Source organism: Terrapene carolina, unplaced genomic scaffold (assembly GCF_002925995.2).
Source record: "Terrapene carolina triunguis isolate 2854851 unplaced genomic scaffold, T_m_triunguis-2.0 Scaffold95, whole genome shotgun sequence".
NCBI classification, from domain to species: Eukaryota; Metazoa; Chordata; order Testudines; family Emydidae; genus Terrapene; species Terrapene triunguis.
Genome location: NW_020664446.1, coordinates 32,311,026 through 32,336,974, shown reverse-complemented (window position 1 = coordinate 32,336,974; position 25,949 = coordinate 32,311,026). Strand labels below are relative to the sequence as shown.

Here is a 25,949-nt window from a genome sequence, read left to right as displayed (position 1 = left end):
TGATTGGAGCAAATATAAACATTTCAGCTGTTTTATGTAATCTTACCATTATAAAGTAAGAAATAAAAGCATGTCCCACAAATATATTTCACCATCAACCTAAATTAGTTGCAATGAGAAGAAAATCAACACAAATTATACCTACAGACCCCAGAAAGATTTCTATTCCTTTTCATTTCAAACATAAGTTAAACTACAAAATACATATTTACAAGTCTGAGAGGCCTTTGCATTTAACATTGTTTAAATTGTGTCTCTGCTTTATTTTCCACTTAGCAACAGTGTAAGTGTCCTCAAAGCCGTGTTATTAAATAGCAGACATTGATGAGTTGACTAGATTAAAAAGCAACTCATTACTTCTATCTCTACAAAACTTGTCTTGCTTTATAAAGACATTAAGTCCTTCTTTTACAGCCCATAAAAATGTAAATCTTACCAGCTAAAGTATGTTTTATTGAATCTTAGTTTCTTTCTAAAATGCCAGAAGAACAGGTACTTCAATACCACAAAAAGATAGCACACAGCACTTGTCCACACTAACTGTCAGGCAGCAGCTGCTCCATTTAAAGCTACAAACTGTGGCAAAATGCATAACTGACATGCTTCGTGTAAGCCATGAAGAAGACATGCATTTGGCTCGCTTGCTGAAAGGTCAGGTTACCCACCTCCTCCGATAAAAGTTGAAATACTGGGACTCAAATGAGCCTTTGATTTCGATAACACAATTATAAACAAAATCGGTTTTAATCATGTTAGATTTTTGTATTTATGTGTCTTATATAGGAAATAAGTTTGTTTACCCACAGCACTGTGCACAAATGAAATTTATTTTTATCAGTGCTGTTTAAGTAGGCAAAAGGTAATTGTTACAGAGCCCACCCCGGCATAGAGCCCTCAAGCTGCAAAGAACGGCAATACACGCAAGTCCTGTCTCAGCTACTCCTTCTTCAGTCCCCATAGCTGACTGGAGTTACCCTTTTTTTTTTTTTCCCACATATCAGAGCAGCAGCCATCTCACCCACCCAGAAAAGAAATAATGTCCCTCTTAGAGTCTCATGTAAACCCTGTTTCTGAACATCACCTGATTAATATAAGTGCATCATTCACAGGTCCCTCAAAGTAAAACAGTTCACAAAACCCAAAGTAAAACTAGTTAAAAAGGTGTTCATTAGTTCTGTTGTCCCTATCCCAGGCTCCCCCCGCCTCCACCTCACCTACCTAACAGGCAACAATCCTTGTTCCATACCACCTGTGCCCCTATTCCAAGGCCTCTATCATGCTGGTCATTCTCCAAGCACCTTACAAGTCTTCTGCTACATCCCTTCCCTCAAGACTTCTGTGAGGAGGCACCCCACTGTTCCATTCCCCATGCCTCTTTTGCCTGAGTCCTATCCCTCATATTCCTCCAGAATCACCCTCATCTCTTGGGTTCGGACTGCTCCTGGCTGAGCAAGATCTTCCCCTTTACTCAGAGCCTTCTGTTAGGTAGGGGTCTGCAGCTCTGGTCAGTCTTGTCCCACCAACTCTCTTCTGTTCTCTCTCTGTGCCAGCTCTTTCCCCCACCCCCCCAGCAGCTCCCAACTTGTGCTTTTTGCGGGTGTGTGTGTGTGTGTGAAACTCTCATACAGCTCACTCCAGGGAACTCTCACCAGCTTCCTGCTTCTCTTTCCCACCTCTGCTTCCTCTGTGTCTTAACCTGCCTGGGTTTTCACACTTAATGCCTTCTATCAGGCAGCTGATTAGTCACAAGTGGAATTGAACCCATTCTCCCTTTAAAGGGACCAGTCATCCTGTAAAAATAATAAACTAAATTAGTTTTGCTTTAGGAAATTTTATTCTAAGCATTACAAAACCTGTAGGTTAGGGTTTTTTTTTTAAATTACAAGATTTCCTGCCTAAAACACCTAGTATGTACCCCATCCCAGTTTTACCAATAAAGTGATATGGCATCAACTTAGATATTAGGACAAATAGCTAGAGAGAAAGCTAGGATCCAAGACAGTTATTTGTATAGCTTGGAAAAGTGGGGGGGGGGGGAAACCTTTCTGAATCTTTCAGCAAGCCTGATTCACTGTAAAAACAAAAAAACAAACAAAAAAACCCCCACTAATTGAGGGGCTTATAAAGAGATAGCCACCTCTTGGACTGCATCTAAATTAACAAATTACACATATATCATAATTCTCCATTGGCGGGGCCGGATTAACTTTTGTGGGCCCGGCGCCAAACATATTTTTGGCCCCCCCATGGGGCAAGGTGCAGGGGGGCGGGATGGCCAGTCTCCAGAGTGAAGGGCGGGCTGGGGGCAATGAGGCACAGCGCAGCGGGAGCAGCCCTGCTCTGCGCAGCCCAGCAGGAGGGCACTGTTTACAAACCTGCAGCTGCCAGATGCACACTGGCCTGCCCAGCCCTGTGCTGCCAGCATGCCCCTTCCCCTTGAGGGCAGGCCTACACCACACCGCCCCCCTGCCCAGTGCCCCATCCTTATGCCCAGAGCCCCCTTGCCCAGAGACCTCCACCACAGATCTCTATGCCCAGCCCCCACCCGTCCCAGAGATCTCCCCCGCTGGCCTCCCACCACAACTGCATAGCACCCTGCACACCACACCGCTCGCCCAGCACCCCCCGCCAATAGACCTCCCCACTGCCCACCACCTTCCTCACAGACCCACCATCACAGCTGCACAGCACCCCATATTTCTGAGGGGATTCTGCACCTAAAAATTCTGTGCACAATATTTTAAAATTCTGCAAATTTTATTTGTCAATAAATAAATGTGGAGGCTCCAACATGGCAGTGGGGAGCACAAGCCACTGGTTTCATGGAGGTGGGAGATTACCCTGCAGCCTCCCCCCACCCCACCCCACCCCACCCTGGGGCAGGGACTAGGCAGTGAGGCTGCACCCGACCCTGACACAGTGCAAGGGCCAGGTCTGCCCCAGAAACACCCAGGGGCCCTGCCCCCCTGTGCCAGGTGAACCAAGTGTGTGTGAGCAGGCTCAGCCCGGCAGCAGGATCCAAGTGCAGAGGGATTTAGTGGGGTGGGGGGGAATCCAGGTGGGGGTAAGAGAGTTCTCTGTGGGGCAGTCTGGGTGGGGGTGGCTCAGTGGGAGATCTGGATGCACAGGAGCTCATTGTGGGGTTCCAGGTGCAGGCGCAATGGGACTCTGCAGGGGATCCAGGTGAAGGTGTTTGGGGCTCATCAGGGTGGTACAGATGCAGGGGAGGTGGGGCTTGTCAGGGTGAGGGTTCGATGGGCCTGCTTAACGGGGAGCCCCAGCTTCTGCCAAGGGGATGCCACATGCTGATCTCCAGCTTCCCCCCGCCTCTGCTTCCCCCGTCCCCTTCTCTTCCCCATCCCATGCCCCTTCTCCACCACTCCATCTCCTCCCCATCCCACCCCCTTCCTTCCCCACTGCCTCTTTCCCCCTGCCCCGCTTCCCCTATGCCCTTCGCTTCCCCATCCCATGCCCCTTCCCCACTGCTCCATCTCCTCCCCTTCCTTCCCCCCTACCTCTTTCCCCCCACCCCTGCTTCCCCTGCCCCCTTCTCTCCCCCATCCCATGCCCCTTCTCCTCCGCTCCATCTCCTTCCCAGGCTTGAGAGGCAGGGGGGAAACTGCCCCCCAGCACGAGCCAGCAGAGCAGAGTGGGTTGGGTCCGGGTCGCTCCACTTCCTGCCGTCCGGTGAGTGCAGGGCAGGCCCGACACCTGCTGCAGTCCCCCAGGATGCGTAGCTCAGGGGAGGAGGGTTGGGGCGGAAGGCATGGAGTGGGGGCAGGGCTGGGGTGGAGCAGGGGTCGGGGCAGCTTTCCTGGCCGGCTCCGCCGGCCGGGGGATCAGGCTGGCTGGGGCCCCTTCTGACTCTGGGCCCGGCGCCATCCCGGTCATGTCCATTGGTCATAGCTATAATGGCATTTTTATCTCTGTTTCATCTTACCCTAACCTGAGCTTTGTCTACACTCCAACTTTTTCCATTGCTACAGGCAGCAGAACTACACAAATGGAAAATCAGGTATATAAAGTTAGCTAGGGTAACGAAGACTTAAGGAAGGAAAGCTACCATGAGAAACCTCTCTCAATTTCCCCTGGAAGCTCAAGAAAACTACTTGGTTAGACCTGGAACTCAAATACTACACTTAAGCGTGATTTGGTTATATGCTGCATACACTTTTTGTTTGAAAAAACTTGACTTTTTTGGTATGGAACTGGAAATAAAGCCTGGCAATAACAACACTATGTTTTGTTTTCTTAGACCTGAAACATGTAAATCTGGTGTTGTTTCAATGCTACAATTGCCGGCTATTAAATTTATATCCCTGAGGAATTAATATTAAATACTATAGTGCAAGATTCATCATGGAGATAAAGGAGAGATAAAATTATGTTAATGAAAAATTGACAAAAATATGAATTGTTGTTCATTATTTCTCTATCAATAGAAAATATAAAATAGACCATCATAGAAAACATTTTGAGTGATCACAGGACAATTGTTAAAACCACATTAGATATATTTTGAAACCAAATGTCTGTTTGAAAGACTAAAGAAAATTCAGAATTTCTTTTGTTTTAATAAGAAAACTGTAGAGGATATCTTAGAATTTAACCAAAAGCACATATTAGTATCCCACATATTTTATCTGATGATAAATAAAATTGCATTTTACTGTAAATGTAGTGTTGATTTCTTTCTCATTTGTTTGCTGGAAACAAAACTTCAAGGGAATCTTTAGTGATGACTCAATGTCTTGAGGTCCTTGGGGTTTTTTTTTTTTTGCTTCTGACTGACAAGCTAACATAAACATACCAAGCAAGTTCCATTCTACACTATAAATGTTCCCATGGATATTACTTTTACAAGGCTCATGCAAATGAGTTTTTAGGCTTTTAAAATAATAAACAATTTAAACACACTCTAAAGGATTAAATAGATGCACTAAAAATTCCATTTTTTCAGACTAATTAAACTTCATAAAATGTACAAACTTTCATTTTAAAATTAACTTCAGCATTTGCACACACTATAGATCTCTTAGCCATGGTCCACACACTCATACTCAACAAATCCTTTATTTCACAGCTAACAACAGTAAATCTTAATATGGCCAGATTCATGTCCTGGGTTAAGCTACCTTTTGCTGGTGGAAACAAAGGCTACAGACCCCACCCACAGAAAATGTGCCTGAAGCAGCAGCGGACTCAGCTACAAAAATATAGCACCTGCTCTGCCTGAGCCTTGGCAACACCCTGTGCAGACTGAAAAATGGCACCCAGGAGACATGCTAATTCATCTCTCCTGACCAGCCACCACTGGGAGAGGCTCCTATAGAACCCCAGCTGTAATTTCTCCCAGCAAAGGTCCTGTGAAATGGTGGCAAAGGTGATACTGCCACTGACCTTTCCTGGGGGTTAATTATCCCACTCTGACACAGCTTTCTCTGTAAATATAGGGGTGAAACAAAAGCCCCTACACACCTAACTCATATTGATTTCAATGGATATTAGGCACTTAGGTGCTTTGAAAATCGCATTAAGTACCTAACTGCATCTTTAGACACCTAAATTCCTCTAAATATCTGGCCCAGTCACAAACAGTATGTGTCACCATCTTGTCCATACGGAAATGTAAAACTGCAGGGCAGCAAAATAAAATCTACAATAAGCCTCCTCAAATTTTCACATTACGTGCACTCATGAAAAAGAAAACCCTGAGAAACAAGTAGTATGTAGTGAACAAATACTACATCCATCAATTTACTAAGGACTAATTATGAATGACATTAAAATATTATTTGGGGTTTATTAAAAAATTGGTCAAGTAAGAGAATCGGCCATAAAGAGGTGGTAAAAACGTCAGGAAAAATAACATACTTCTATCCACACTTAAGCAAAGTTGATTGTGATAATTAACACACAAGTCCTCAGAGTTTTAATTTCTTAATCTTATCAAACCCGAATCTGTGAAATGGTTGCACTGTAATCCTGAAATTCCTGCTGTTTACTTCTGAATGGTTGTTAAATCTAAACTGGGTCAATGTTAAATAACTAATCTGGTATTTTCTGGTCAACTATGTGAATTCTCTTACCCTTTGGGAACCTCTCTCCTTAACAATAATGTTCCATAAGATTCCAGGCTGCCAGAGTTGCGTCACTGAGTCTGTGTGTGAATAAAATATCAGACCTAGGGCCATTTTCACTAATTTAGACAAAACATCAGACTCCTTTGAGTTATAAAGAGTTAATATCAGTTACTGGAATCACAGCTGACACAAAATGTTCCCACCAGAGACACCTGAGTCATGGGTCTTGCTACCCTTTTTATATTTGGCTCAATTTATTTTTCAAATTGTAAAATACTATACACATGTACAGAGATAGCAAGCCTTAAGGTAAAACTTTGACCAATGGCTTGCTGAATCACAGTGGGGAAAACAGAGCAGCTGAAACAACCAAAATATTTGACATTTCCAGATTCTTAAATTATTAAAAAGTATTTCTGTATTCTTCAGTTATTTTATGGATTTAGTCAATGATTAAATGAGTCAGGAATTAAATTCCCTGTCTCATGTATCTGGAGTTGCAGCAGGTGCTTGGCTTAGCATATTAGTAAAGTAGTATCACTGTATTACTGACAGAGTGATATGCACCTGTAGAAAAAGGGAAAAATAAAACAGATAAAGCATAATTTGTATGCTTAATTGTATTTTCCTGAACAACAAATAACAAGTGGCCATAACAAGCAGGCTGTTAGTCACCAGTTGTACCACTATAGTTAACGAGTTGCACTTTTCACTGGAAATCATATTTTAGGATTCAGTCTCTATTAGGAATTATAAATAGTTTTAATAATTGATTAAAAGGTAACATACGTGTACAAATGGTAAAAATTAAACTTTTCATCATCTTGAAGAAAGAGCTCTGGCATGGGTAAATAATTTGTTCCATATGGGGTAAATGTATCCCATGTTATAGTTAAAAAGAAGCTTGCAAGTATTTATCCCACTTGAGTAGGTAGTTTAATAACTTCTGTAGTTTTGTAATGTAAGGGCTTGTCTACAGGTTGTGTCAACTACAGGTTAAACTCTCCCTGCCACGGTACAGGTAAGATGGAGTGAGTTGCTATATTCCTTGAAGTTTCGTCCTTTTCACTGCTTACCACTTCTAGATGGGAAGGTTAATATTCGGTTGGACAGAAAAGTCATTCCTTGCAAATGCATGTCAAATGTAACACCTAAAATATAAGAAAGTGGCCATTGCTGTGACCACTAGGACAGAAGTAAAACAGGATTTATATCATGGCGGTAAATGAAACGTTCCTGGTGGTCACCAAAAATGTAGGTCAGGGAAGAGTACCACAAGGAACCATGGCAACAAAGGGGCAGGACTACGAGCAAGAATTCCAACATGCTCTCCCTCCCAGCAGCCAGGAACTCTTCCTGGTCTCTTCTACGTTACCACTCAAAATCCCGTAGATAAAGCCAACTCTCTCGTGATAGATGCTTGTTTAATAATGACATTTTACCAGTAGTACATTTACGTCTCCACTGTATCTATAAACAAAGTCCTTATAAGCAGGGGCGGCTCTAGCTTTTTTGCTACCCCAAGCACGGCAGGCAGGCTGCCTTCGGCGGCATCCCTGCGGGAGGTCCCCGGTCCTGCGGATTCAGCGGCATGCCTGCGGGAGGTCCGCCGGTCCCACGGCTTCGGCGTACCCGCCGCCGAATCCGCGGGACCGGCGGACATCCCGCAGGCATGCTGCCGAAAGCTGCCGAACTGCCGCCATCGCAGGGACCGGCAGGGTGCCCCCCGTGGCTTGCCGCCCCAGGCACGCACTTGGAGCACTGGTGCCTGGAGCCGCCGCTGTTTATAAGTAGTATAAAACTAGTAACCTTCTTGTTTATGGTCAATATTTTGAGAATTAAACAAACATGCATCCCTCCATCAAAGTCAGTTTTGATCCATTCAACTTTTAAATGGTGATTTTAGAATAAGATACATGCTTAAATTGCAGCAAAGGTGGTTTAGGTTGGACGTTAGGAAAAACTTCCTAATTATCAGGGTAGTTAAGCACAGGAATAAATTGCCTAGGAAGGCAGAATCTCCATCACTGGAGATTGTGGAATCTCCATCACTGGAGATTTTTAAGAGAAGGTTAGACAAACACCTGTAAGCGATAGTCTAGATAATACTTAGTCCTGCCATGAATGCAGGGGACTAGATTAGAAGACCTCTCGAGGTCTCATCTAGTCCTATGATTCTATAATACTCCTGCTCTCATGAATATTATAGAAGAAACTTAGAATTACCTAGGCAATCCATATTCTCCCATCAAAGAATGAATAGTATCAGTTTATGCTTAAGAAAGTATTTGTATATGTGATGAAGTGGAGAAACTGCTCTCTGGCATGGAAGGGGCTAAAGAGAGCCTTTGGATCCAGTTAGCCCCCTGACTCGTCATAGCTGCAGCCAATGCCTGGCCTGGAGGGGGAGGAAAACGAGAAACTGACTCAGTTCAGGGCTGACTGTCAAAGAGGCAGGAGATAGCTGCCTCCCTACCAGAGGGGAAGGATCACTAGCCTGCCAGTGAAAGCAGTCACCAGGAAATAAGTACCATCTCCCTGGCTAAAAGAGATTGTGGAGGAGACTTAGGAGCACCTGGCCTAAGAGATAACTCGGTAACTGTAGCACAGAGATCTTGTTGGGTTCCAACCCTGCCAAACTTACGGCTGCCCCACCCAGAATGAACCTGGGACCACAGCAGGAAACCACCCAAGGTGCACAAGGGGGAACTGCAAGAGACAAGCCATCACAGCAACTTGGATTATAGGGGCTATGCCCCAAACTGAAGGGACATCGGTAGGAAGGAGCACAGGACAGTGGACGTAGACTCCCCACACGAGATCCATAATTCAGGGGTTGATTCACACAGGCCATGGACTAGGACCGGCTGGAGTGGGAGGGACCAGGTTCCACTACCCCAAAGTCTCAGGCACCTCGAACAGGGAAGCCAGAGACCGGAAGTCACGCATTCCAACCAATAGGCCACCCGGTTCTCCCTGACCCGTTACAATACAGTACCTACATAAAATCGCTAAAGTATTTTTCAATTAAATGTACTAATATATACATGTTTAAAATTAAGGTCCTAAAAATTTTAATCACCACAGCATGTTTTAAACATGGATGACAGAATTTTTCCCATGTTATATATAAAGATTTTGACAAAAGACCTGCTAACTTTCAGTAACAAACAAGTTTCTGGTTCATTTGACAGAGACGGAAATGTATCTTGAGCATATATCCAAAATTGTGACAACTTTTTAAAAGGATCTTTAACTCATATCTCATTAACTGCTATTCTATTATATACGAATATTTGTCAACATACAGTACTATCAATACAGTGCCATACAATATATCCTTCCCTACCACCTTTTATACAGCATATCCTAAAGCACTTCACAATCCCTAAAGACAACTCAAAAGTTAACTCCCTGTTGAACTAGATAAAGCACACAAAATGAATGTTTTGATAAACAAATGAATGAACTGCTCCATAACAATTAACTACTCCCTTCAATCTTTGCCCTATATAATGCTGTTTTGATCAATACCTGCAGTTATCAAGATTTAGATAGCTACTACAGAACAAAAATGTTTAAACTTAAATGTATTTTTTATTACTGCAAACTAGTAACTAAATGATTCTAGGTTTCCATATTTAGATGTATACAACACTGGTAACTACTTTTCAAGAAACTTTCAAATAAATGTATATAATTCTCTGTTTTTGTGAACATTTTCTAGTCCTATTTATGGCACTGCTACTGTTGTACTATCATTACACTTACACTCTCCAGCTCTTCCTCTTATCGCATTCCAATCCATTCACTAATCAATGCTTTAGTTTCCTTCTTTTGCACTCAGCTTCATGCCTTCTTACATGAGACTGCTTATATCTGGGGCTTCCTTTCTGTCTCTATCCCATTATAACTCCTCCCTTTTCTCCTACAAGTTCCTCCTCAAAACAGACTTCTTCAAGGAAGGTTTATAAGCACTCTTCTTTTATTATAATAATAATAAATGAAACTCTCAAGACTTGTGCATAGTCACCTAAACTGCAAGTTCTTATTGCTGACACTCCGCTAGCCCTATTCCACACACTGTTTACCATCTATTCCTAATCCCCCCCACCCATTTTAGGGCTTTAATTTATAATCTGATTTGCATGAGCAGACAATTGTACTCATGCATAGTCTCATTAACTTTAATGGGACTTCATGCAGGCTCAAGGATCCAATCACACCGATCAGATTGCAGAAGTGAGGCCTTGAATTGTAAACTCTACTGAGCAAGAATTGTACTATTATTTGTCTGTAAAGAGAAGAAGGATGATCTTCTGATTAAGGAATTGGATTGGGTCTCAAGAGATCTTGGTTCTGTTCCCAGTTCTGTCACGAACTCTCCTGTGGGACTCTGGGCAAGTAACAATTTCTATTCCTTCAATCCCCCAATTGAGAAAAACACTTCCCTTTCTTATAGGTGTACACTAATGTATCTGAGGTGCTCAGATACAACAGAGATGAGGGCACAGAAAAAACAGTAAATAATGGCCATATACACTTATAGCATAATACCGTGTAAAATAATAACGAAAACAAAAATTATTAGATCTAGTATAGACTTGTCTAAAATAATGAGACCATTCAATTCATAAAAAAGGAGCTCTTATCTAAATATCTGACATTACAGTACGAAGAAACATTTGCCTTCTTGACAACTATGGCATAAACTTTAATTATTGGGATGGTGACTGGAACATTTCTAAATAGAAACAAATAATGATGTTTCTTTTGTAATATGGAATATTTCAGTTTATAAGCATTTTTGCCTTCTCACCAAACTGACACAGACAGCCACTTCTTCACAGACTGAATTGAACAGGAAAGCCTCTGCAAGCGTACAGTACTTTCGCCTATCTCCGCCAGTTCCACATAGGGGAATATAAAATACACCTCTACCCCGATATAACGCTGTCCTCGGGAGCCAAAAAAATCTTACTGCGTTATATGTGAAACCACGTTATATCGAACTTGCTTTGATCCGCTGGAGTGCACAGCCCCTGCTCCCCCTCCCCCCCCGCCCCGGAGCACTGCTTTACTGCATTATATCCAAATTCATGTTATATCGGGTCAGAGGTGTATAGTACACAGTGCAGCATTCTATAATACAAAGATTTTCTGTACTTAATATTGTTGTGTAAAGTTTCAAAACAACAAAATTTTCCTTTATTACCTTTCAGCATCGTTCTTCCAGTTGACCCTCCAAAGATGTTTAGAAGACCACTTCTTGCTCCCAGTGATGTAGTTGCTTCTAGCAGAGCACCAGTGATAAAGTTAGAGAGTGACGTCCTTTGTAAAGTGGCACGGTATTCAGAGCAAGCACTTTCTACACATGGTTTTACAAAAGAGACATTTTTGCATCTGCGATCTGCATTTAGCGTCGGAAGCTCTCTCAGAGGATGGAGACAATATTCAAAAGTATCTTCCGCCGCCTCTTCCTCCTTCACTGCATTGTAGATCTGTGAAGAATATAAAAGCATGAAGTGTTAGTTCAATTGCTGAGGACAATAAATTGGACCTCCCAAAAAAAATCAGCATGATTTCTTGTAAAAGTTCAGTGGGCTCAAAGAGCAAACACTCTACTAGCTAGAACATTGTATTTATGTATTAAACTGGAAAATTCTAAGAATCCAAACCTGATTTGCAAAGATTTTGAGTGTGGATCTTAAACTAGCTATTTAAATAAGGCTGTTTCCTAATAGGGTGCTTAAAAAACTACTTTAGAGTGTCCCAATCCAAACAGACATTACTGTTCATCATATTACTAAAATATGCCATGAAGAGAAACTTAGCCAACATTTAAATTAATGATTATTGACACTATTATAAGACTAGACATTTTTTGAGTAATGAATAATGTCCTACTGATTTCAATGGCAGTAAAAACAGTTTCATTAAGAGGTGTTTTTTTTGGTTTAGGGATTTTTTTTAATCAATAAGAACAATCTTTCAAAATGTTCTGGTGTCATGCTCATTACCTACATCCAGCATACAGGGCCGGCTACCGTCCCTCGGTACCTCTCAGCGGGAAGGACCTGCCGCTGAATTGCCGCTGAAGAATGAAGCGGCGGCGGTAGAGTCGCGGCGGAAGTGCCACAGATCGCGGTCGTGGCTTTTTTTTTTTTGGGCTGCTTGGGGCGGCAAAAACCCTGGAGCAGGCCCTGCCAGCATATGCCTAGATTCTCTGCCTAATATTGGTTTAGTTCTCTTTTTCCAATACTCATGCTCAGACACTAAATTAATTCCATGGCTTAGCAACCAAGTAATTTTTGTTTACTTTAAAAGAGCCTAATGACCAAAGCAAAAAGCTTCCAAAAATCTTTTTCTTGTAATATACAAGTAAACACTTGATTTTTCACATTCTTATATGGCTAAATTGCCGATTAATATTAATAATCTGTTTTAAAGATTTACTTCAAATTAAATAATGTGAATTAGCGAACCAAAAGTTAATGTAGCAAAAGGTCATCTAAATAGTTATCAGTATGGATACTGAGATAGCTTACAAAGGCCTGTTCCGAAAATAGACAGTAGTGCAAGCAATTTACACCTTTGGAGTTAAATCATTATTCTCACTTCACTCAATAAATCTACTCTACCTGAAATAATTACTTCTGAATTTAACATTTAAGTAGTTTTAAAACCGACAAGTTAATCTTACTAATGCTGTAGATTAAGGAAGGAATTTTACTAGGTGAGAGACTGACTGCATTTGCTTTGCTTTTTAAAATTATTTTATTAGCTCTTGGGTTTCCTTTCTCTTCACCCTCACAGCAAAGTTCACTACTACAGTATTTCCAGAGATGGTGACATGAAAGCAAAGAGAACACATTATAAAGAAAGGGGAAATCTAGATACAGAGCAGCAGAAGATAGGCTACTCAGGATGAACTGTGAGGGAAAGTATTAACAAAATGTACAAACACAAACGTTTTCCCATAAATACGGCATCCAAGGTTGTACTAATGTTACTAGAATATTTTTTATAAATGCAATGGATTTTTCCTCATACACTATGTATGACAATGAGACAAATTCTGCTGCATTCTGAAATCAGAATGGAAGTGCATTTGAAGGGAGATTTTCAAAGTTACAGATGGTAGTTACAGCAAAGAGTCCTGTGGCACCTTATAGACTAACAGACATATTGGAGCATGAGCTTTCGTGGGTGAATATCCACTTCATCGGATGCATGTAGTGGAAATTTCCAGAGGCATCCGACAAAGTGGTATTCAGCCATGAAAGCTCATGCTCCAATACGTCTGTTAGTCTATAAGGTGCCACAGGACTCTTTGCTGCTTTTACAGATCCAGACTAACACGGCTACCCCTCTGATAGATGGTAGTTATGCACCTAACTTCAATGAAAGTCCATGGGAGGGGTAAGCACTTAGCTGTCATTGTATCTTCCTCCTACAAATGACTTGATCTCCATAATACTCTTAGCACTAATTGAACAGATGAGAGAGTCCTGAGCCCAGACCACCTTGTAAAGGTGCATAGGTACTGTGATATCTGGACTCAGACCATTAGTTCAGCCCTTCAATAACTTTGTACTGTGATTCCATCAGATCTTGCTAGCTAATCAGTATAAGGCTGGTTCATTACTTAGACACGAGACTACCAAAAAAACCCTAGGTGGTCGAGAGTGGTGCTAGTGATTCAGGCACTTTTCTTTAACCAATGCCCTGGAGATACCATCTTCCGGATAAGATGCAAAACTAAGATACTTTGTTCCATTAAAGATCCCTTTTATATTCGACCTCGGAGTGTTAGCCATGGTGTTGTGGCCAAAGTCCAACTTATATATTGTGACAAAGTTCCTTCTCTATCTTGGTGGGTCCTGCACTTATTGGCGGATTTTCTTGACTCTCAGATTCATCATGTGGGTTGGGGAACAGCCCAGAGACCTTCCCCTCTGGTAGAACCCACAGTCCAGGTCAATTGGGAGATTTGGGGGGAACCCGGTCCCGCCCTCTGCTCCGGGTTCCAGCCCAGGGCCCTGTGGATTGCAGCTGTCTAGAGTGCCTCCTGGAACAGCTGCACAACAGCTACAATTCCCTGGGCTACTTCCCCATGGCCTCCTCCCAACACCTTCTTTATCCTCACCACAGGACCTTCTTCTTGGTGTCTGTTAATGCTTATACTCCTCAGTCCTCCAGCAGCACACCCTCTCACTCTCAGCTCCTTACACCCACACCACAAGCTGAAGTGAGCTCCTTTTTAAACCCAGGTGCCCTGATTAGCCTGCCTTAATTGATTCTAGCAGCTTCTTGATTGGCTGCAGGTGTTCTAATCAGCCTGTCTGCCTTAATTGTTTCCAGAAAGTTCCTGATTCTTCTGGAACCTTCCCTGTTACCTTACCCAGGGAAAAGAGACCTACTTAATCTGGGGCTAATATATCTGCCTTCTATCACTCTCCTGTAGCCATCTGGCCTGACCCTGTCACAATATGTATTTCTTTTTACTACAAAATTTCCCATCCAGGGGCAAATGTACAATCTTTATAAAAGCAATATAAAATAGGGTCCAAGGTCCCAAAATAAGGACTCTCCCAAACCACCACAGCTCAGACTATAAAGTTGTACCAACCAATTACTCATTACCCCTCCTAAAACATATAAAACAGATGAGTCTTGCAGCACAACCTGAAGGTTAACAAATCCAGACTCTGGAACACCAACAGAAGCAAATTCCAGTGTCAAGTATCCCTCACTGAAAACACTCTACATTCAGTCCCATCACAATTAAACAGAGCAATGTTAGTTCAGTCAAGTTGTCCTTGTTCTCCAACACCAGCTTTTATTTTGATCAGACTGGAGGCAGTCTTCTCAGTTCAAGGACCTCGTCCCTGGATCTTCCTCACCAAATTCCTCTAACTATCTGCAAGTTTTGGTGTAAGGCTATCAGTTCATGCTTGTCCACTTTGCCTTCCTTATTCACAAGCACTTCCTATTTAGGGTTGTTGTTTTTTTAAAATTCATTGACTTTGTTATCATTAACAAAATGGCTGCTTATCTCAGATATATTGGGCTGAATTCTATTTGTTCTTTTAACTTTCATATATATAATTAATTATAATGATATATAAATATAAATTCGTAAAGCACTTTGTAATTTTCAAGTGAAAGGTGCTATAGACATGCACAGTAATGTAATGGTAGCACAAACAGTACTACTTGCTTAACTGTTTTTTTCTAGGTTTGCTTTTGGTCAAGTGCCCTTCCCCTGCCCCTCAGTAGTGTGTTTTACTCCCAATGCCTCCTCACGCACATTTAAAATTAGAATTTAACTTGAAATTACAGAAAAATTCTATCTATAAATGTGTGCATTAGGCTTCAATTTATTTCACTGGCAAACCCCACTCCATTTTGCCATTTCTATATTATATCAATGAGAGATAAACAGCAACCATTAGTGGTTTACTTTCATTTATTTTACCATATGGCAATATGAACAGAGTTTTACTACAGTACAACTAGACTAGACCTATAGTTAAAGGCATGGTTGTAACTCTAAACATAATTTGAACAGATGCATAAAAAGATATAAATTAATGTGGTGATATTTTTGATACCTTGTACCAATTCTGCAGTCTTCATTCAGGCAAAATACTCATTGAAAGCAACTGATGTTTTGTTTGAGCTAGTGTGGCAGAATTTGGCCCCCAATTAATACATTGGAGTTCATTTTAAGCCATAATATTTGGGACTCAAATATAATGCAATGTTTATTAAAATAAATATTTTAATCTTAAATTTAGTATTTGTTTATTACCAGTACAACAACTTTGTGAAAACAATTTCAATTTTATTTAGTCTATGATATAATAATAGTAAATTATGTAATTGATAATTTAATATCATATTTAGTAATGCAATTCAATTACTCCCGGACAGAAAACTCTCAGACTTGTTAATACAGAATATAAACCACAAATGATCTCCATGGATTTAATCTTTTCCAAGGTGAGTCACTTCTGAAGCTCTTAATTTTATTAGAAATACAGCATCTGTGACTCATAACCCAATATTGAGGCAACCTGACTGACCTCTAAGGGCTCTTCCTTTCTAAAATTAGAAAACAATGAATGAGGTCTTTAGGCATTTGATGTCAACAGGATGAATCAAACTTAGCCTATTACTAGATAACAAATATAGATTTCTTAACTCCAGTGAGAATTTGATTGTGGCATTAATGTAATAGTATACTGAAATAAAGGCATGAGACCGTGTCACTTTTCCATAATTAATATTATTTTTCATCTTGTTTCTTAACTTTTTCTAACATTCTATGTAAAGCATTAAGGTTTTAATTGTGGCACTTTATTTTATTTTTTTAGAATACAACTGTTTTCTGAATTCTATACAATCATAGAATCATAGAAGATTAGGGTTAGAAGAGACCTCAGGAGGTCATCTAGTCCCACCCCCTTCTCAAAGCAGGAGGTTGGACTATATGGGCATGAAACCAGTTAGTTAGTTCAAGAAAAGCAAGAATGAACTCTAAGCAAGAACACAGTCCTAATTTTTACCAAGGAAGAAAAGGTGCTCTCAGAGGAGATACTTCCGCCAGTAAACAACTGCAGGGAAAACGGGGTGATTGTACGCCACACATTTCAAAATGGTGTAACAAGAAATGCTGAACACTGAGCCCATGGAGACATCTCTCTCTCTCCATGCTGTTCAGGAGAAAAGGGAGTTCCTCCCCCACTGTATTCTACACCATACCATATAGGCCTATACATATTACTTTTAAAAAAAACTTATGAAAAGAATGTTAAGGTTGCAAAGTCAAGCTCACAAAAGTTAGGAAATGCCAGAATTAATGTTGCCCATGCCACCTCAATCCAGCCCCCTTTATATATATATATGTGCGCATTATGATACAGTCTTTAATTACAGGTTTCAGAGTAGCAGCCGTGTTAGTCTGGATCCGCAAAAAGAACAGGAGTACTTGTGGCACCTTAAAGACTAACAAATTTTAATTACATGATCAAATACTATTTTTTCCACAAGACCTCTGCCTCATTTAGCACACAGGATGGAGTGTGCTCACTGAATGGTTACTGTAGATATGTAATTATTTCAATCCTCATAATTTGATGTTGGCCCCATGCATTATTTACTGCATATCATCCAAGCCCTACACTGAAAACAGAACTATTACTTTCCTCAAGGTTTTTCTATAGTGATCTCATATATCTTAGCTCTTTAAAAACATTAATGAATTTATCTTCAAAACATCCCTGTGAGGTGAAGTAGTCGTATTATCCTCATTTTACACCTGGGGAACTGAGACACAGATTGAACCTAAACTTGTCAATACTAGCAACAAATTTTGAATACCTAATTTGAGAAATCATTGGTTTTCGGAGTACATAGCATTGTATAGCACTTTATATGCTTATTGCACAGCTCTTATTATCCTCAGTTGTCGCTGTGAGTGCTTAGAGCTTCTGGAAAGCACAATCTAGGTGTCTCAAGTTAGGTATACAGAGAATGAGGAACACACTGTGGCCAGCTGTGAAAATGTTGGTTTATGTGTGTGACATTGCACTCCATATGCTTTATGGAAATATGTTTATGAATATGAGGTAACTGGAATATGCTTTATGCAAAAGGTCTCTTGTAAGGTATCATTACAAAGCTTACAATCTACTGAGTGTGTTCATCCTATTTGTATGCATGTATCATTCTTGTATCTGAAGTTAGAAATATGAAATATAACTCATTAATGGTGGTTTAGAATCTTGATGGCTCCCACTGACTAGGACAATTGGTTGTAGATGGTTTATTTACCTGCCAGCCTTCCTGTGTACATGTGGGCCAGCCTGTGGGTAATGAAGAATGAGGTCTCACAGGACATGTGACCATGTTACATGATACTGGAATCCATCTTAAATCTGGTACTTTTCCATTTAGAAGAAGGGATGGGGACCCAGGGAGACAAAAGATTCCCGCCTTGTGCCAAAGCTATAAAAGGAGAACAAAGGGGGCCAGTCATGAGAAAGCCCCTGCTTAACACCTAAGATGTCTACTGGAACTAACAAGGACTGTACCAGAGGAAAGGATTGGGCCCAGACTAGGAAGGAGTCTAGTCTGTGAAAGAAGCTTATTGGAACATCTCTGAGGGTGAGATTTGACCTGTAATCAATTTCTTAATGTATTAGGCTTAGACTTGCATGTTTTTGCTTTATTTTGCTTGGTGACTTACTTTGTTTTGTCTGTTATTACTTAAAGCCACTTAAATCCTATTTTTTATATGTAATAAAATCACTTTTGTTTATTAATTAACCCAGAGTAAGTGATTAATACCTGGGGGAGCAAACAGCTGTGCATCTCTCTCTATCAGTGTTATAGAGGGCGGACAATTTATGAGTTTACCCTATATAAGCTTTATACCGAGTAAAATGGATTTATTTGGGGTTTGGAGCCCATTGGGAACTGGGTGTCTGGATGTTGGAGATAGATGATCTGCTGAGCAGTTTTTGGTTAAAGTCTGCAGCTTTGGGGGTGTGGACCAGACCTGGGTCTGTGTTGCAGCAGGCTAGTGTGCCTGGCTCAACAAGGCAGGGTTCTGGAGACCCAAGCTGGCAGGGAAAACTGGCTCAGAGGTAATTTCAGCACATCAGGTGACTGGGGGGGGCGGGGGGGGAAACTCTGTGACTGAACCCGTCACAATGCGTTTTGCCCAAAATCACAAAGAAATCCTGTGGCAGAAGCAGGCATAGAATCCAATTTTCCAGGGTGAAATTCAATTGCCTAAACAATGAGACCACCCTTTCTTTTCCTGCAGTTCCTACCTCACTCACCACACACTTTCTAGCTTCTGTAAGAAATGAAGCAGGGGTCCTAAAGAGAAGTCTTCTTCACTACCCAACTCTGATTTATCCTCAAACCAGGTCTAGCCTGTGCACTGAATAAGGCAGGGATCCTGTGGAAAAAATGGTGTAATCATGTAATTAAAAAGACTGCCCATAATTCATACGCACAAGGAGGCCAAATAAAGATTGCACAGGGTACCTTAATTCTGGTGTTTCCTACTTCAGAGTGTTTGACTTTGCAACCTTGATATTTCTTTAATGTAGTCTTTTTAAAAAAATGTTATTTCCCAAGTTTTTTAAAAAGTTAACAACTGAAAAGAAAAAATTCACCATGTTGAACCAAACTGGCCCCCTCCCCGGGTCATCATCAGGCCTCATATCTGAAGATCCCCAACACAGTCCTCTCCAGTGGTGTAGCCAGATGGAGGAAAGAGGGGGAGCGGGGGGGAAAAAAAAGGCACCACCTGCTGTGGCACTTTTACTGACTGGGCAGCGCTCCGGGTCTTCGGCGGCACCTCGTCGGCGGGACCTTCACTCACTCTGCAGGTCTTCGGCAGCATTTCGGCGATGAAGCTTCAGTGCCGCAGAAGACACCCGAAGCGAGTGAAGGTCCCGAAGCGAGTAAAGGTACCGCTGCCGAAGTGCCGCGGAAGACCCGGAGGTGAGTAAAATTAAAAAGGCGCCACTTGTGCTCGGTGAGGGAGTGGCCGCTCTCCTGCTCCCCCCCCCAGCTACGCTACTGTCCTCTACCACTTGAGCTAAGAGCAGATGGTAGCAGAAGACGAGTCATCTTCTCTGTGCACTTGCCACTAGAAAAGGATGGAGAGTCACGCTTTGGAAGTGGGTTTCACAGTTATTTTCTAGACAGCCACGGACTGTTGAGACTCAGGAAAAAGGAAGGGTTCTGTAGGAGAGTGTGCTCTCTCAGACGCATGCACTTTTTTCCAACATGGACAAAACAATATATTTTCCCTAATTTTGTTCTCAGAAATAGCTAAACTTTTTTAGCTAAAATATTAAAAGAACAAAACAAACCAACAAGAAACTTGAGGCTCATACCCATCCTGGAAAATTTCAGGCCAAATTTATTTTTCAGGTTAAGTATGCCAAAGTTATAAGCAACCAAAACCATGATCTTACAATGGAGAGCACCATACAACTGTAACTATAGGTGTCACTAACTGCAATGCCTATAATAATATGCTCAATTCCCAATGGTATAGGTGTTGCATGGGCAATTACTTTGTGAATATACACCATAAGTTCACAGATAGATAAAATTAGACAGGGTCACATTTAAAATCTATTTTAATTGATGGTTTAAGCAAAAAGTGTTACTAGCATTTACTAATTATAAATTATATAACCTTTACTCTCAGAGCAAACATATTAGTAGATACTGAAACCTCTCCAAAGTATAGGCAGTGTTTCTCAAGGCTTGGCTCTGAAGATACAACATGTTCTTCTCTCAGTAAATCAAGAACCATTCATATGTAACACATATATACCATTTAAAATTAAGAGAAATTAATAGTAAAAATTCTAGATCCTACACTAGGTCTAGGATTTTGTTACGATTAGTTAATTACATTCAGACAGGGACAAAATCAGAAAGGCTGAGGCACGAAATAAGTTACACTTAGCAAGGGACATAAAAGGTAACAAGAGGTTCTATAAATATATTAGGAGCAAGAGAAAATGGAAGGAAACTGCAGGTTCACTACATAACGGTGAAGGAGAGCTGATAACAGATGACGTAAAGAAGCTGATGTGTTTAATGCCTATTTTGCTTCTGTCTTCACTAAAAAGGATAATGGTGACAAGATACCTAGCACAATTAATACTAGCAATAAGAGGGAAGGAACTCAAGCCAAAATAGGGGAAGAACGGGTTAAAAATATTCAGATAAGTTAAATGTAAATTGACCCTAAGGTACTTGAGAAACTAGCTTGAAGTAATTTTAGAACTGTTAGCATTTATCTTCGAGAACTCACAGAGAACAGGTGTGGTCCCAGAAGACTGGAGAAGGTAAACATAGTGCCAATCTTTAAAACGTGAATTATATACCATTCAGCCTAACTTCAATACCTGGAAAGTTACCTGGAACAAATTATTAAACAAACAATTTCTAAGCACCTAGAGCAGTGATTCTCAACCTATTTACCATTGTGGGATGCATATGCAGCTCGCCGTGTGTTATAGCTGCACCACACAATATATATACTACCTGTATGGGTCGGAGGATGTCACATGGGCTGCAGCTGCATGCTGATTGGGCTGCAAGTGGCCTGCAGACTGAGAACCACTGACCTAGATGATAATAGGGTTATATTAGCCAGCATGGATTTGTCAAGAAGAAATTGTGCCAAACTAACCTAATTTCCTTCTTTGACATAGTTACTAGCCTAAAGGATGGGGGAAAACTGTAGACACGATATATCTTGATTTTAGTAAGGCTTTTACTTAGCAAGTCCCACAACACATTATCACAAGCAAACTAGAGTAATGTGGTCTAGACGAAACTACTATAATGTGGGTACATAACTGATTGAAAGAACATATTTAAAAGTAATTAATGGTTTGCTGTCAGACTAGGACATATCTAGTGGGGTCACACAGTGGTCTGTCTTGTGTCCAGTACTGGTCAATATTTTCATTAATGACTTGGATAGCTGAGTGGAGAATATGCTTACAGAATTCGTAGATGACACAAAGTTGGGTGGGGTTGCAAGCACTTTGTAGGTCCAGATTAGAATTAAAAATGACTTTAACAAATTGAAGAATTGGTCTGAAATTAACAAGATGAAATTCAGTTACGACACATGCAAAGTACTTCACTTAGGAAGGGAAAGTAAAATGCACAAATACAAAACTGGGAATAACTTTGCTAGGCAGTAATAATGCTGAAAAGGATCTGGCGGCTATAGTGGATCACAGATTGAATACAAGTCAAAAATGTGATGCAAAACTGCAAAAAAGGCTAATATAATTCCAGGGTATATTAACAGGGGAGTTGTATGCAAGACACAGGAGGTAATTGTTCTGCTCGGCACTGGTGAGGCCTCAGTTGGAGTACTGTATCCAGTTCTGGGTGCCACACTTTAAGAAACACATGACTGTGATTGGTTGGGTCACAGACCCCTTGGGACTGCTACCTCTCAGCCCGTTTTCCCTGGCAGCTTGGGATTTCAGTACCCTGTCTTGTTGAGCAAGGCACGCTAGCCTGCAACAAACACAGATCCAGGTCTGAACCACGTCCCCCACAAGCTGCAGACTTAACTGAAAACAGCTTAAGAAGTACTCCTGTATCTAGCACCCAGACACCCGGTTCCCAATGGGATCCAAACCCCAAATAAATCTGTTTTACTTTGTATAAAGCTTATACAGGGTAAACGCATAAATTGTTTGCCCTCTATAACACTGATAGAGAGATATGCACAGCTGTTTGCTCCCCCAGGTATTAATTACTTGCTCTGGGTTAATTAATAAGCAAAAAGTGATTTTATTACGTATAAAAAGTAGGATTTAAGTGGTTCCAAGTAATAACAGATAGAAGAAAGTAAATTACCAAGCAAAATAAAACAAAAACACGCAAGTCTAAGCCTAATACAGTAGGGAACTAAATGCAGGTAAATCTTACCCTCACAGATGTTCCAATAAGCTTCTTTCACAAACTAGACTCCTTTCTAGTCTGGGTCCAATCCTTCCCCCAGTACAGTCCTTGTTCCAGCTCAGGTGGTAGCTAGGGAATTTCTCATGACTGCAGCCCCTTTGTTCTGTTCCGCCCCCTTATATAGCTTTGGCACAAGGTGGGAATCTTTTGTCTCTTTGGGTCCCCACCCCTCCTTATAAATGAAAAAGTACCAGGTTTAAGATGGATTCCAGTACCAGTTGACAAGGTCACCTGTCCTGTGAGACCCCAAGCTTTCATTCTTCCCCGCCCGATTCACAGGAAGACTTACAAGTAAACAGAGCCATCTACAGTCAGTTGTCCTAATTGATGGGAGACATCAAGATTCTAAACCACCATTAATGGCCCACACTTTACATAACTAGAATACGACCTCAGAGTTATATTTCATATTCCTAGTTTTGGATACAAGAATGATACATTCATACAAATAGGATGAACACACTCAGTAGATTAGAAGCTTTGAAATGATACCTTACAAGAGACCTTTTGCATGAAGCATATTCCAGTTACATTATATTCACACTTATTAGCATATTTTCATAAAATCATATGGAATGCAATGTTGCAATGACACACTGGAGAAAGTCCAGAGGACAGCTACAAAAATTATAAAAGAAAACATGTCCTATGACGAAAGGTGAAAAAACCTGGACATTTTTTGTCTTTAGAAAACAAGACTGAAGGGGAACCTCATAACAGTCTCCAAATATGTTAAGGTCTGTTATAAAGAGGATGGTGATTGATTGTTCTCCTTGCCACTGAAGGTAGGAAAGAAGTAATAGACATAATCTGCAGCAAGGGAGATTTAGATTAGATATCATGGGGAAAAATTCTAACTATAAGGATAGTTAGCACGGGAATAGTCTTCCAAGGGAGGTTGTAGAATCTCCATCACTGGAGGTTTTAAGAACAGGTTGGACAAACACCTGTCAAGGATAGTCTAGGTATAGTTGGCTTGCCCCAGCACAGGGGGCTGGACTAGATGACCTCTCAAAATCCCTTCCAGCCCTACATTTCTATAATATTATGATTAATGCTGAATACACATCACACCCGGCAAGTTCCTGCATTGCTGGGAATACAATATGTTGTATTTTCAGGGAAGAGTCTTAAGAAAGATCTCCAGACCTAATATTGTTGACTTTTTGCAATCTCTTTTCACATATCCACCACTGACAATTTCAATACAACTCTCCCATTGACTTGGAAATAACACTTTGAAAATATATTATCTGTAGTAGCTGAGAAAGGTGGAAAAGGGCATTTAGAATGCTTATAACTTTTCAGATCAGATCTAATAAACTTCAGAGTTTGTCAAATTTTAGATTTTAAAAAGTGTCAATTTCCCACTAATTGTTGTATATTGGTCCTGCTTAAACTGGAACAATGTCTCATGTTGGTTACTTACAAACATTTAGGAGTACTTCAGGTGTAACTACAGTACAGCATAGCAATTTATTTATGTATACCACATTTACTGATAAATTACTGTCTCTAGAATACTTTAGGAGCAGGCATAGTTAGTCTTTCTAGCTTGTTCTGAAAAATATTTAGTTAATGAAAATAATTACAATTTCTAAAAACTGCAGTTACCTTCCCAAAATACTTTAAAAATCGGGTTCTGCAATTTATAAAGGCATATTCTGTTGCCTACAGCTGCCAAAGCAAAGAAACCGTTTGTTGACAGAAATAGGCGACAGTGTTTTGTTGAAGAGATATATATAGAATAATGGTGCTAATCCCTATTGTATAAAGTAGACTTCAGGGCACTTGCTGTCTCCAAAGACTCTGCGTTTCATATAACATTTTCTAACACTGTCTGTTTTGATGTGCTAAAGCACTAAATATGTAACTTCTGCTTTATGTAGATGAAAAAATACAGATTGACACTGTATATAATTATAGTCAACCGCAAATAACTGCAATCCAATTCATTTTTACCTATAAAAGGCTAATTTACCTGTTTTATAAGTGCTCACAAATTTAAATTTACTGTAGCAAAATTTCTCTTTACCAGATGAGTTTATGCGCACTTAAAACACAAAAATATAGTGAGGGGTCATCAAAGTATTACTTGAGAACTTGGTAACGCCATCTGCAAAGAACCACGTATTTATTTTGTAACATTTGAACATGTGCCAAGAAGTACAGGTGACATCTCATATAAACTAGTGATCTAGTTCTTCACTTTTTTTCCACCTCAAACAGTGAACTATACACATATACCCAAACCTCCTTTATTCCATAGCTTCTGTAGAAGTCCAAACTGTGATAAAACTACCTTGATCAAGAAAGACCTAATTTAAATGTATGGGGTCTGAATACAATAATGTCTAGATGGTTCAGGTTACTTAAGGCACAAGTAAATACCTACAATTGCTGGAGGACTGAAGAGAGAGTTTATATCTCCGCATGCAAACAAATATACGTAACTTTACTCATATGAGTAGGCTCATTGGTTTATGCACATGTGTATTTGTAGGATCGAACCATTATAAAAATGTTTATACATTTTATTTATGTAATCAATTTCTATGTTTCTTATAGATATGGTTTCTGTTGCTTTGTTATTGAGTGTAGATACAGCTCCCTTTTATTTTAATCAGAGGACTGCCTCCAATAAACGGTATAAAAGGGGCCCATTAAAGAAAGGAGCACAGAAGGGACATGATGGAGTTAAATGCCAGAAATATGCAGATGACACCCAGCTTTATACCTCCTTCACGCTGAATGCATACAGCACCATTTTGCAGCCACACTAGTACCTAAGCAAGACCATCGCTCACAAAAACAGCTGACTGAAGGTAATGCCATGGAAGATTGAAAGGATGTTGGCAGGAAAAAGAAAACAGTTTAAACATCAAAATATCATGCTCAGCTGAGGGCATCTGTCCTTGCATTGTCAAGATGTTGCACAGTTTCGATCAGGGATGGGCAAACTATGGCCCAGGGGCCACATCCGGCCCTTCAGACATTTTAATCTGGCTCTCGAGTTACTGCTGGGGAGCTGGGCCCGGGGCTTGTCCCACTCCAACGCTTCAACCGGGGAGTGGGGTCAGGGTCTTGCCCCGCTCCGTGTGTGCTGTGGCTCCGCGAGGCTCCCGGAAGCAGTGGCATGTCCCCGCTCCGGCTCCTACACATAGAGACAGCCAGGGGGCACCACACGCTGCCCCCACCCCAAGCGCCGCCCCCACAGCTCCCATTGGCCGGGAACCACGGGAGCTGCAGGGGCAACACCTGCGGACGGGGCAGCGCGCAGAGCCGCCTGGCCGTGCCTCCATGTAGGAACCGGAGGGGGAACATGCT

General features: G+C 41.0%; 1 protein-coding gene across 1 annotated transcript in view; it reads right to left on the bottom strand.

Annotated features, from left to right (window-relative positions):
* PLCE1 (phospholipase C epsilon 1) overlaps positions 1–25,949 on the bottom strand; it is a 292,755-nt gene that overhangs the window by 160,333 nt on the left and 106,473 nt on the right. Inside the window, exon 7 of the mRNA XM_026650913.2 lies at positions 11,299–11,584. Within this exon, the coding sequence (XP_026506698.1) occupies positions 11,299–11,584 (286 nt within the window). The remainder of the gene's footprint in view (positions 1–11,298; positions 11,585–25,949) is intronic.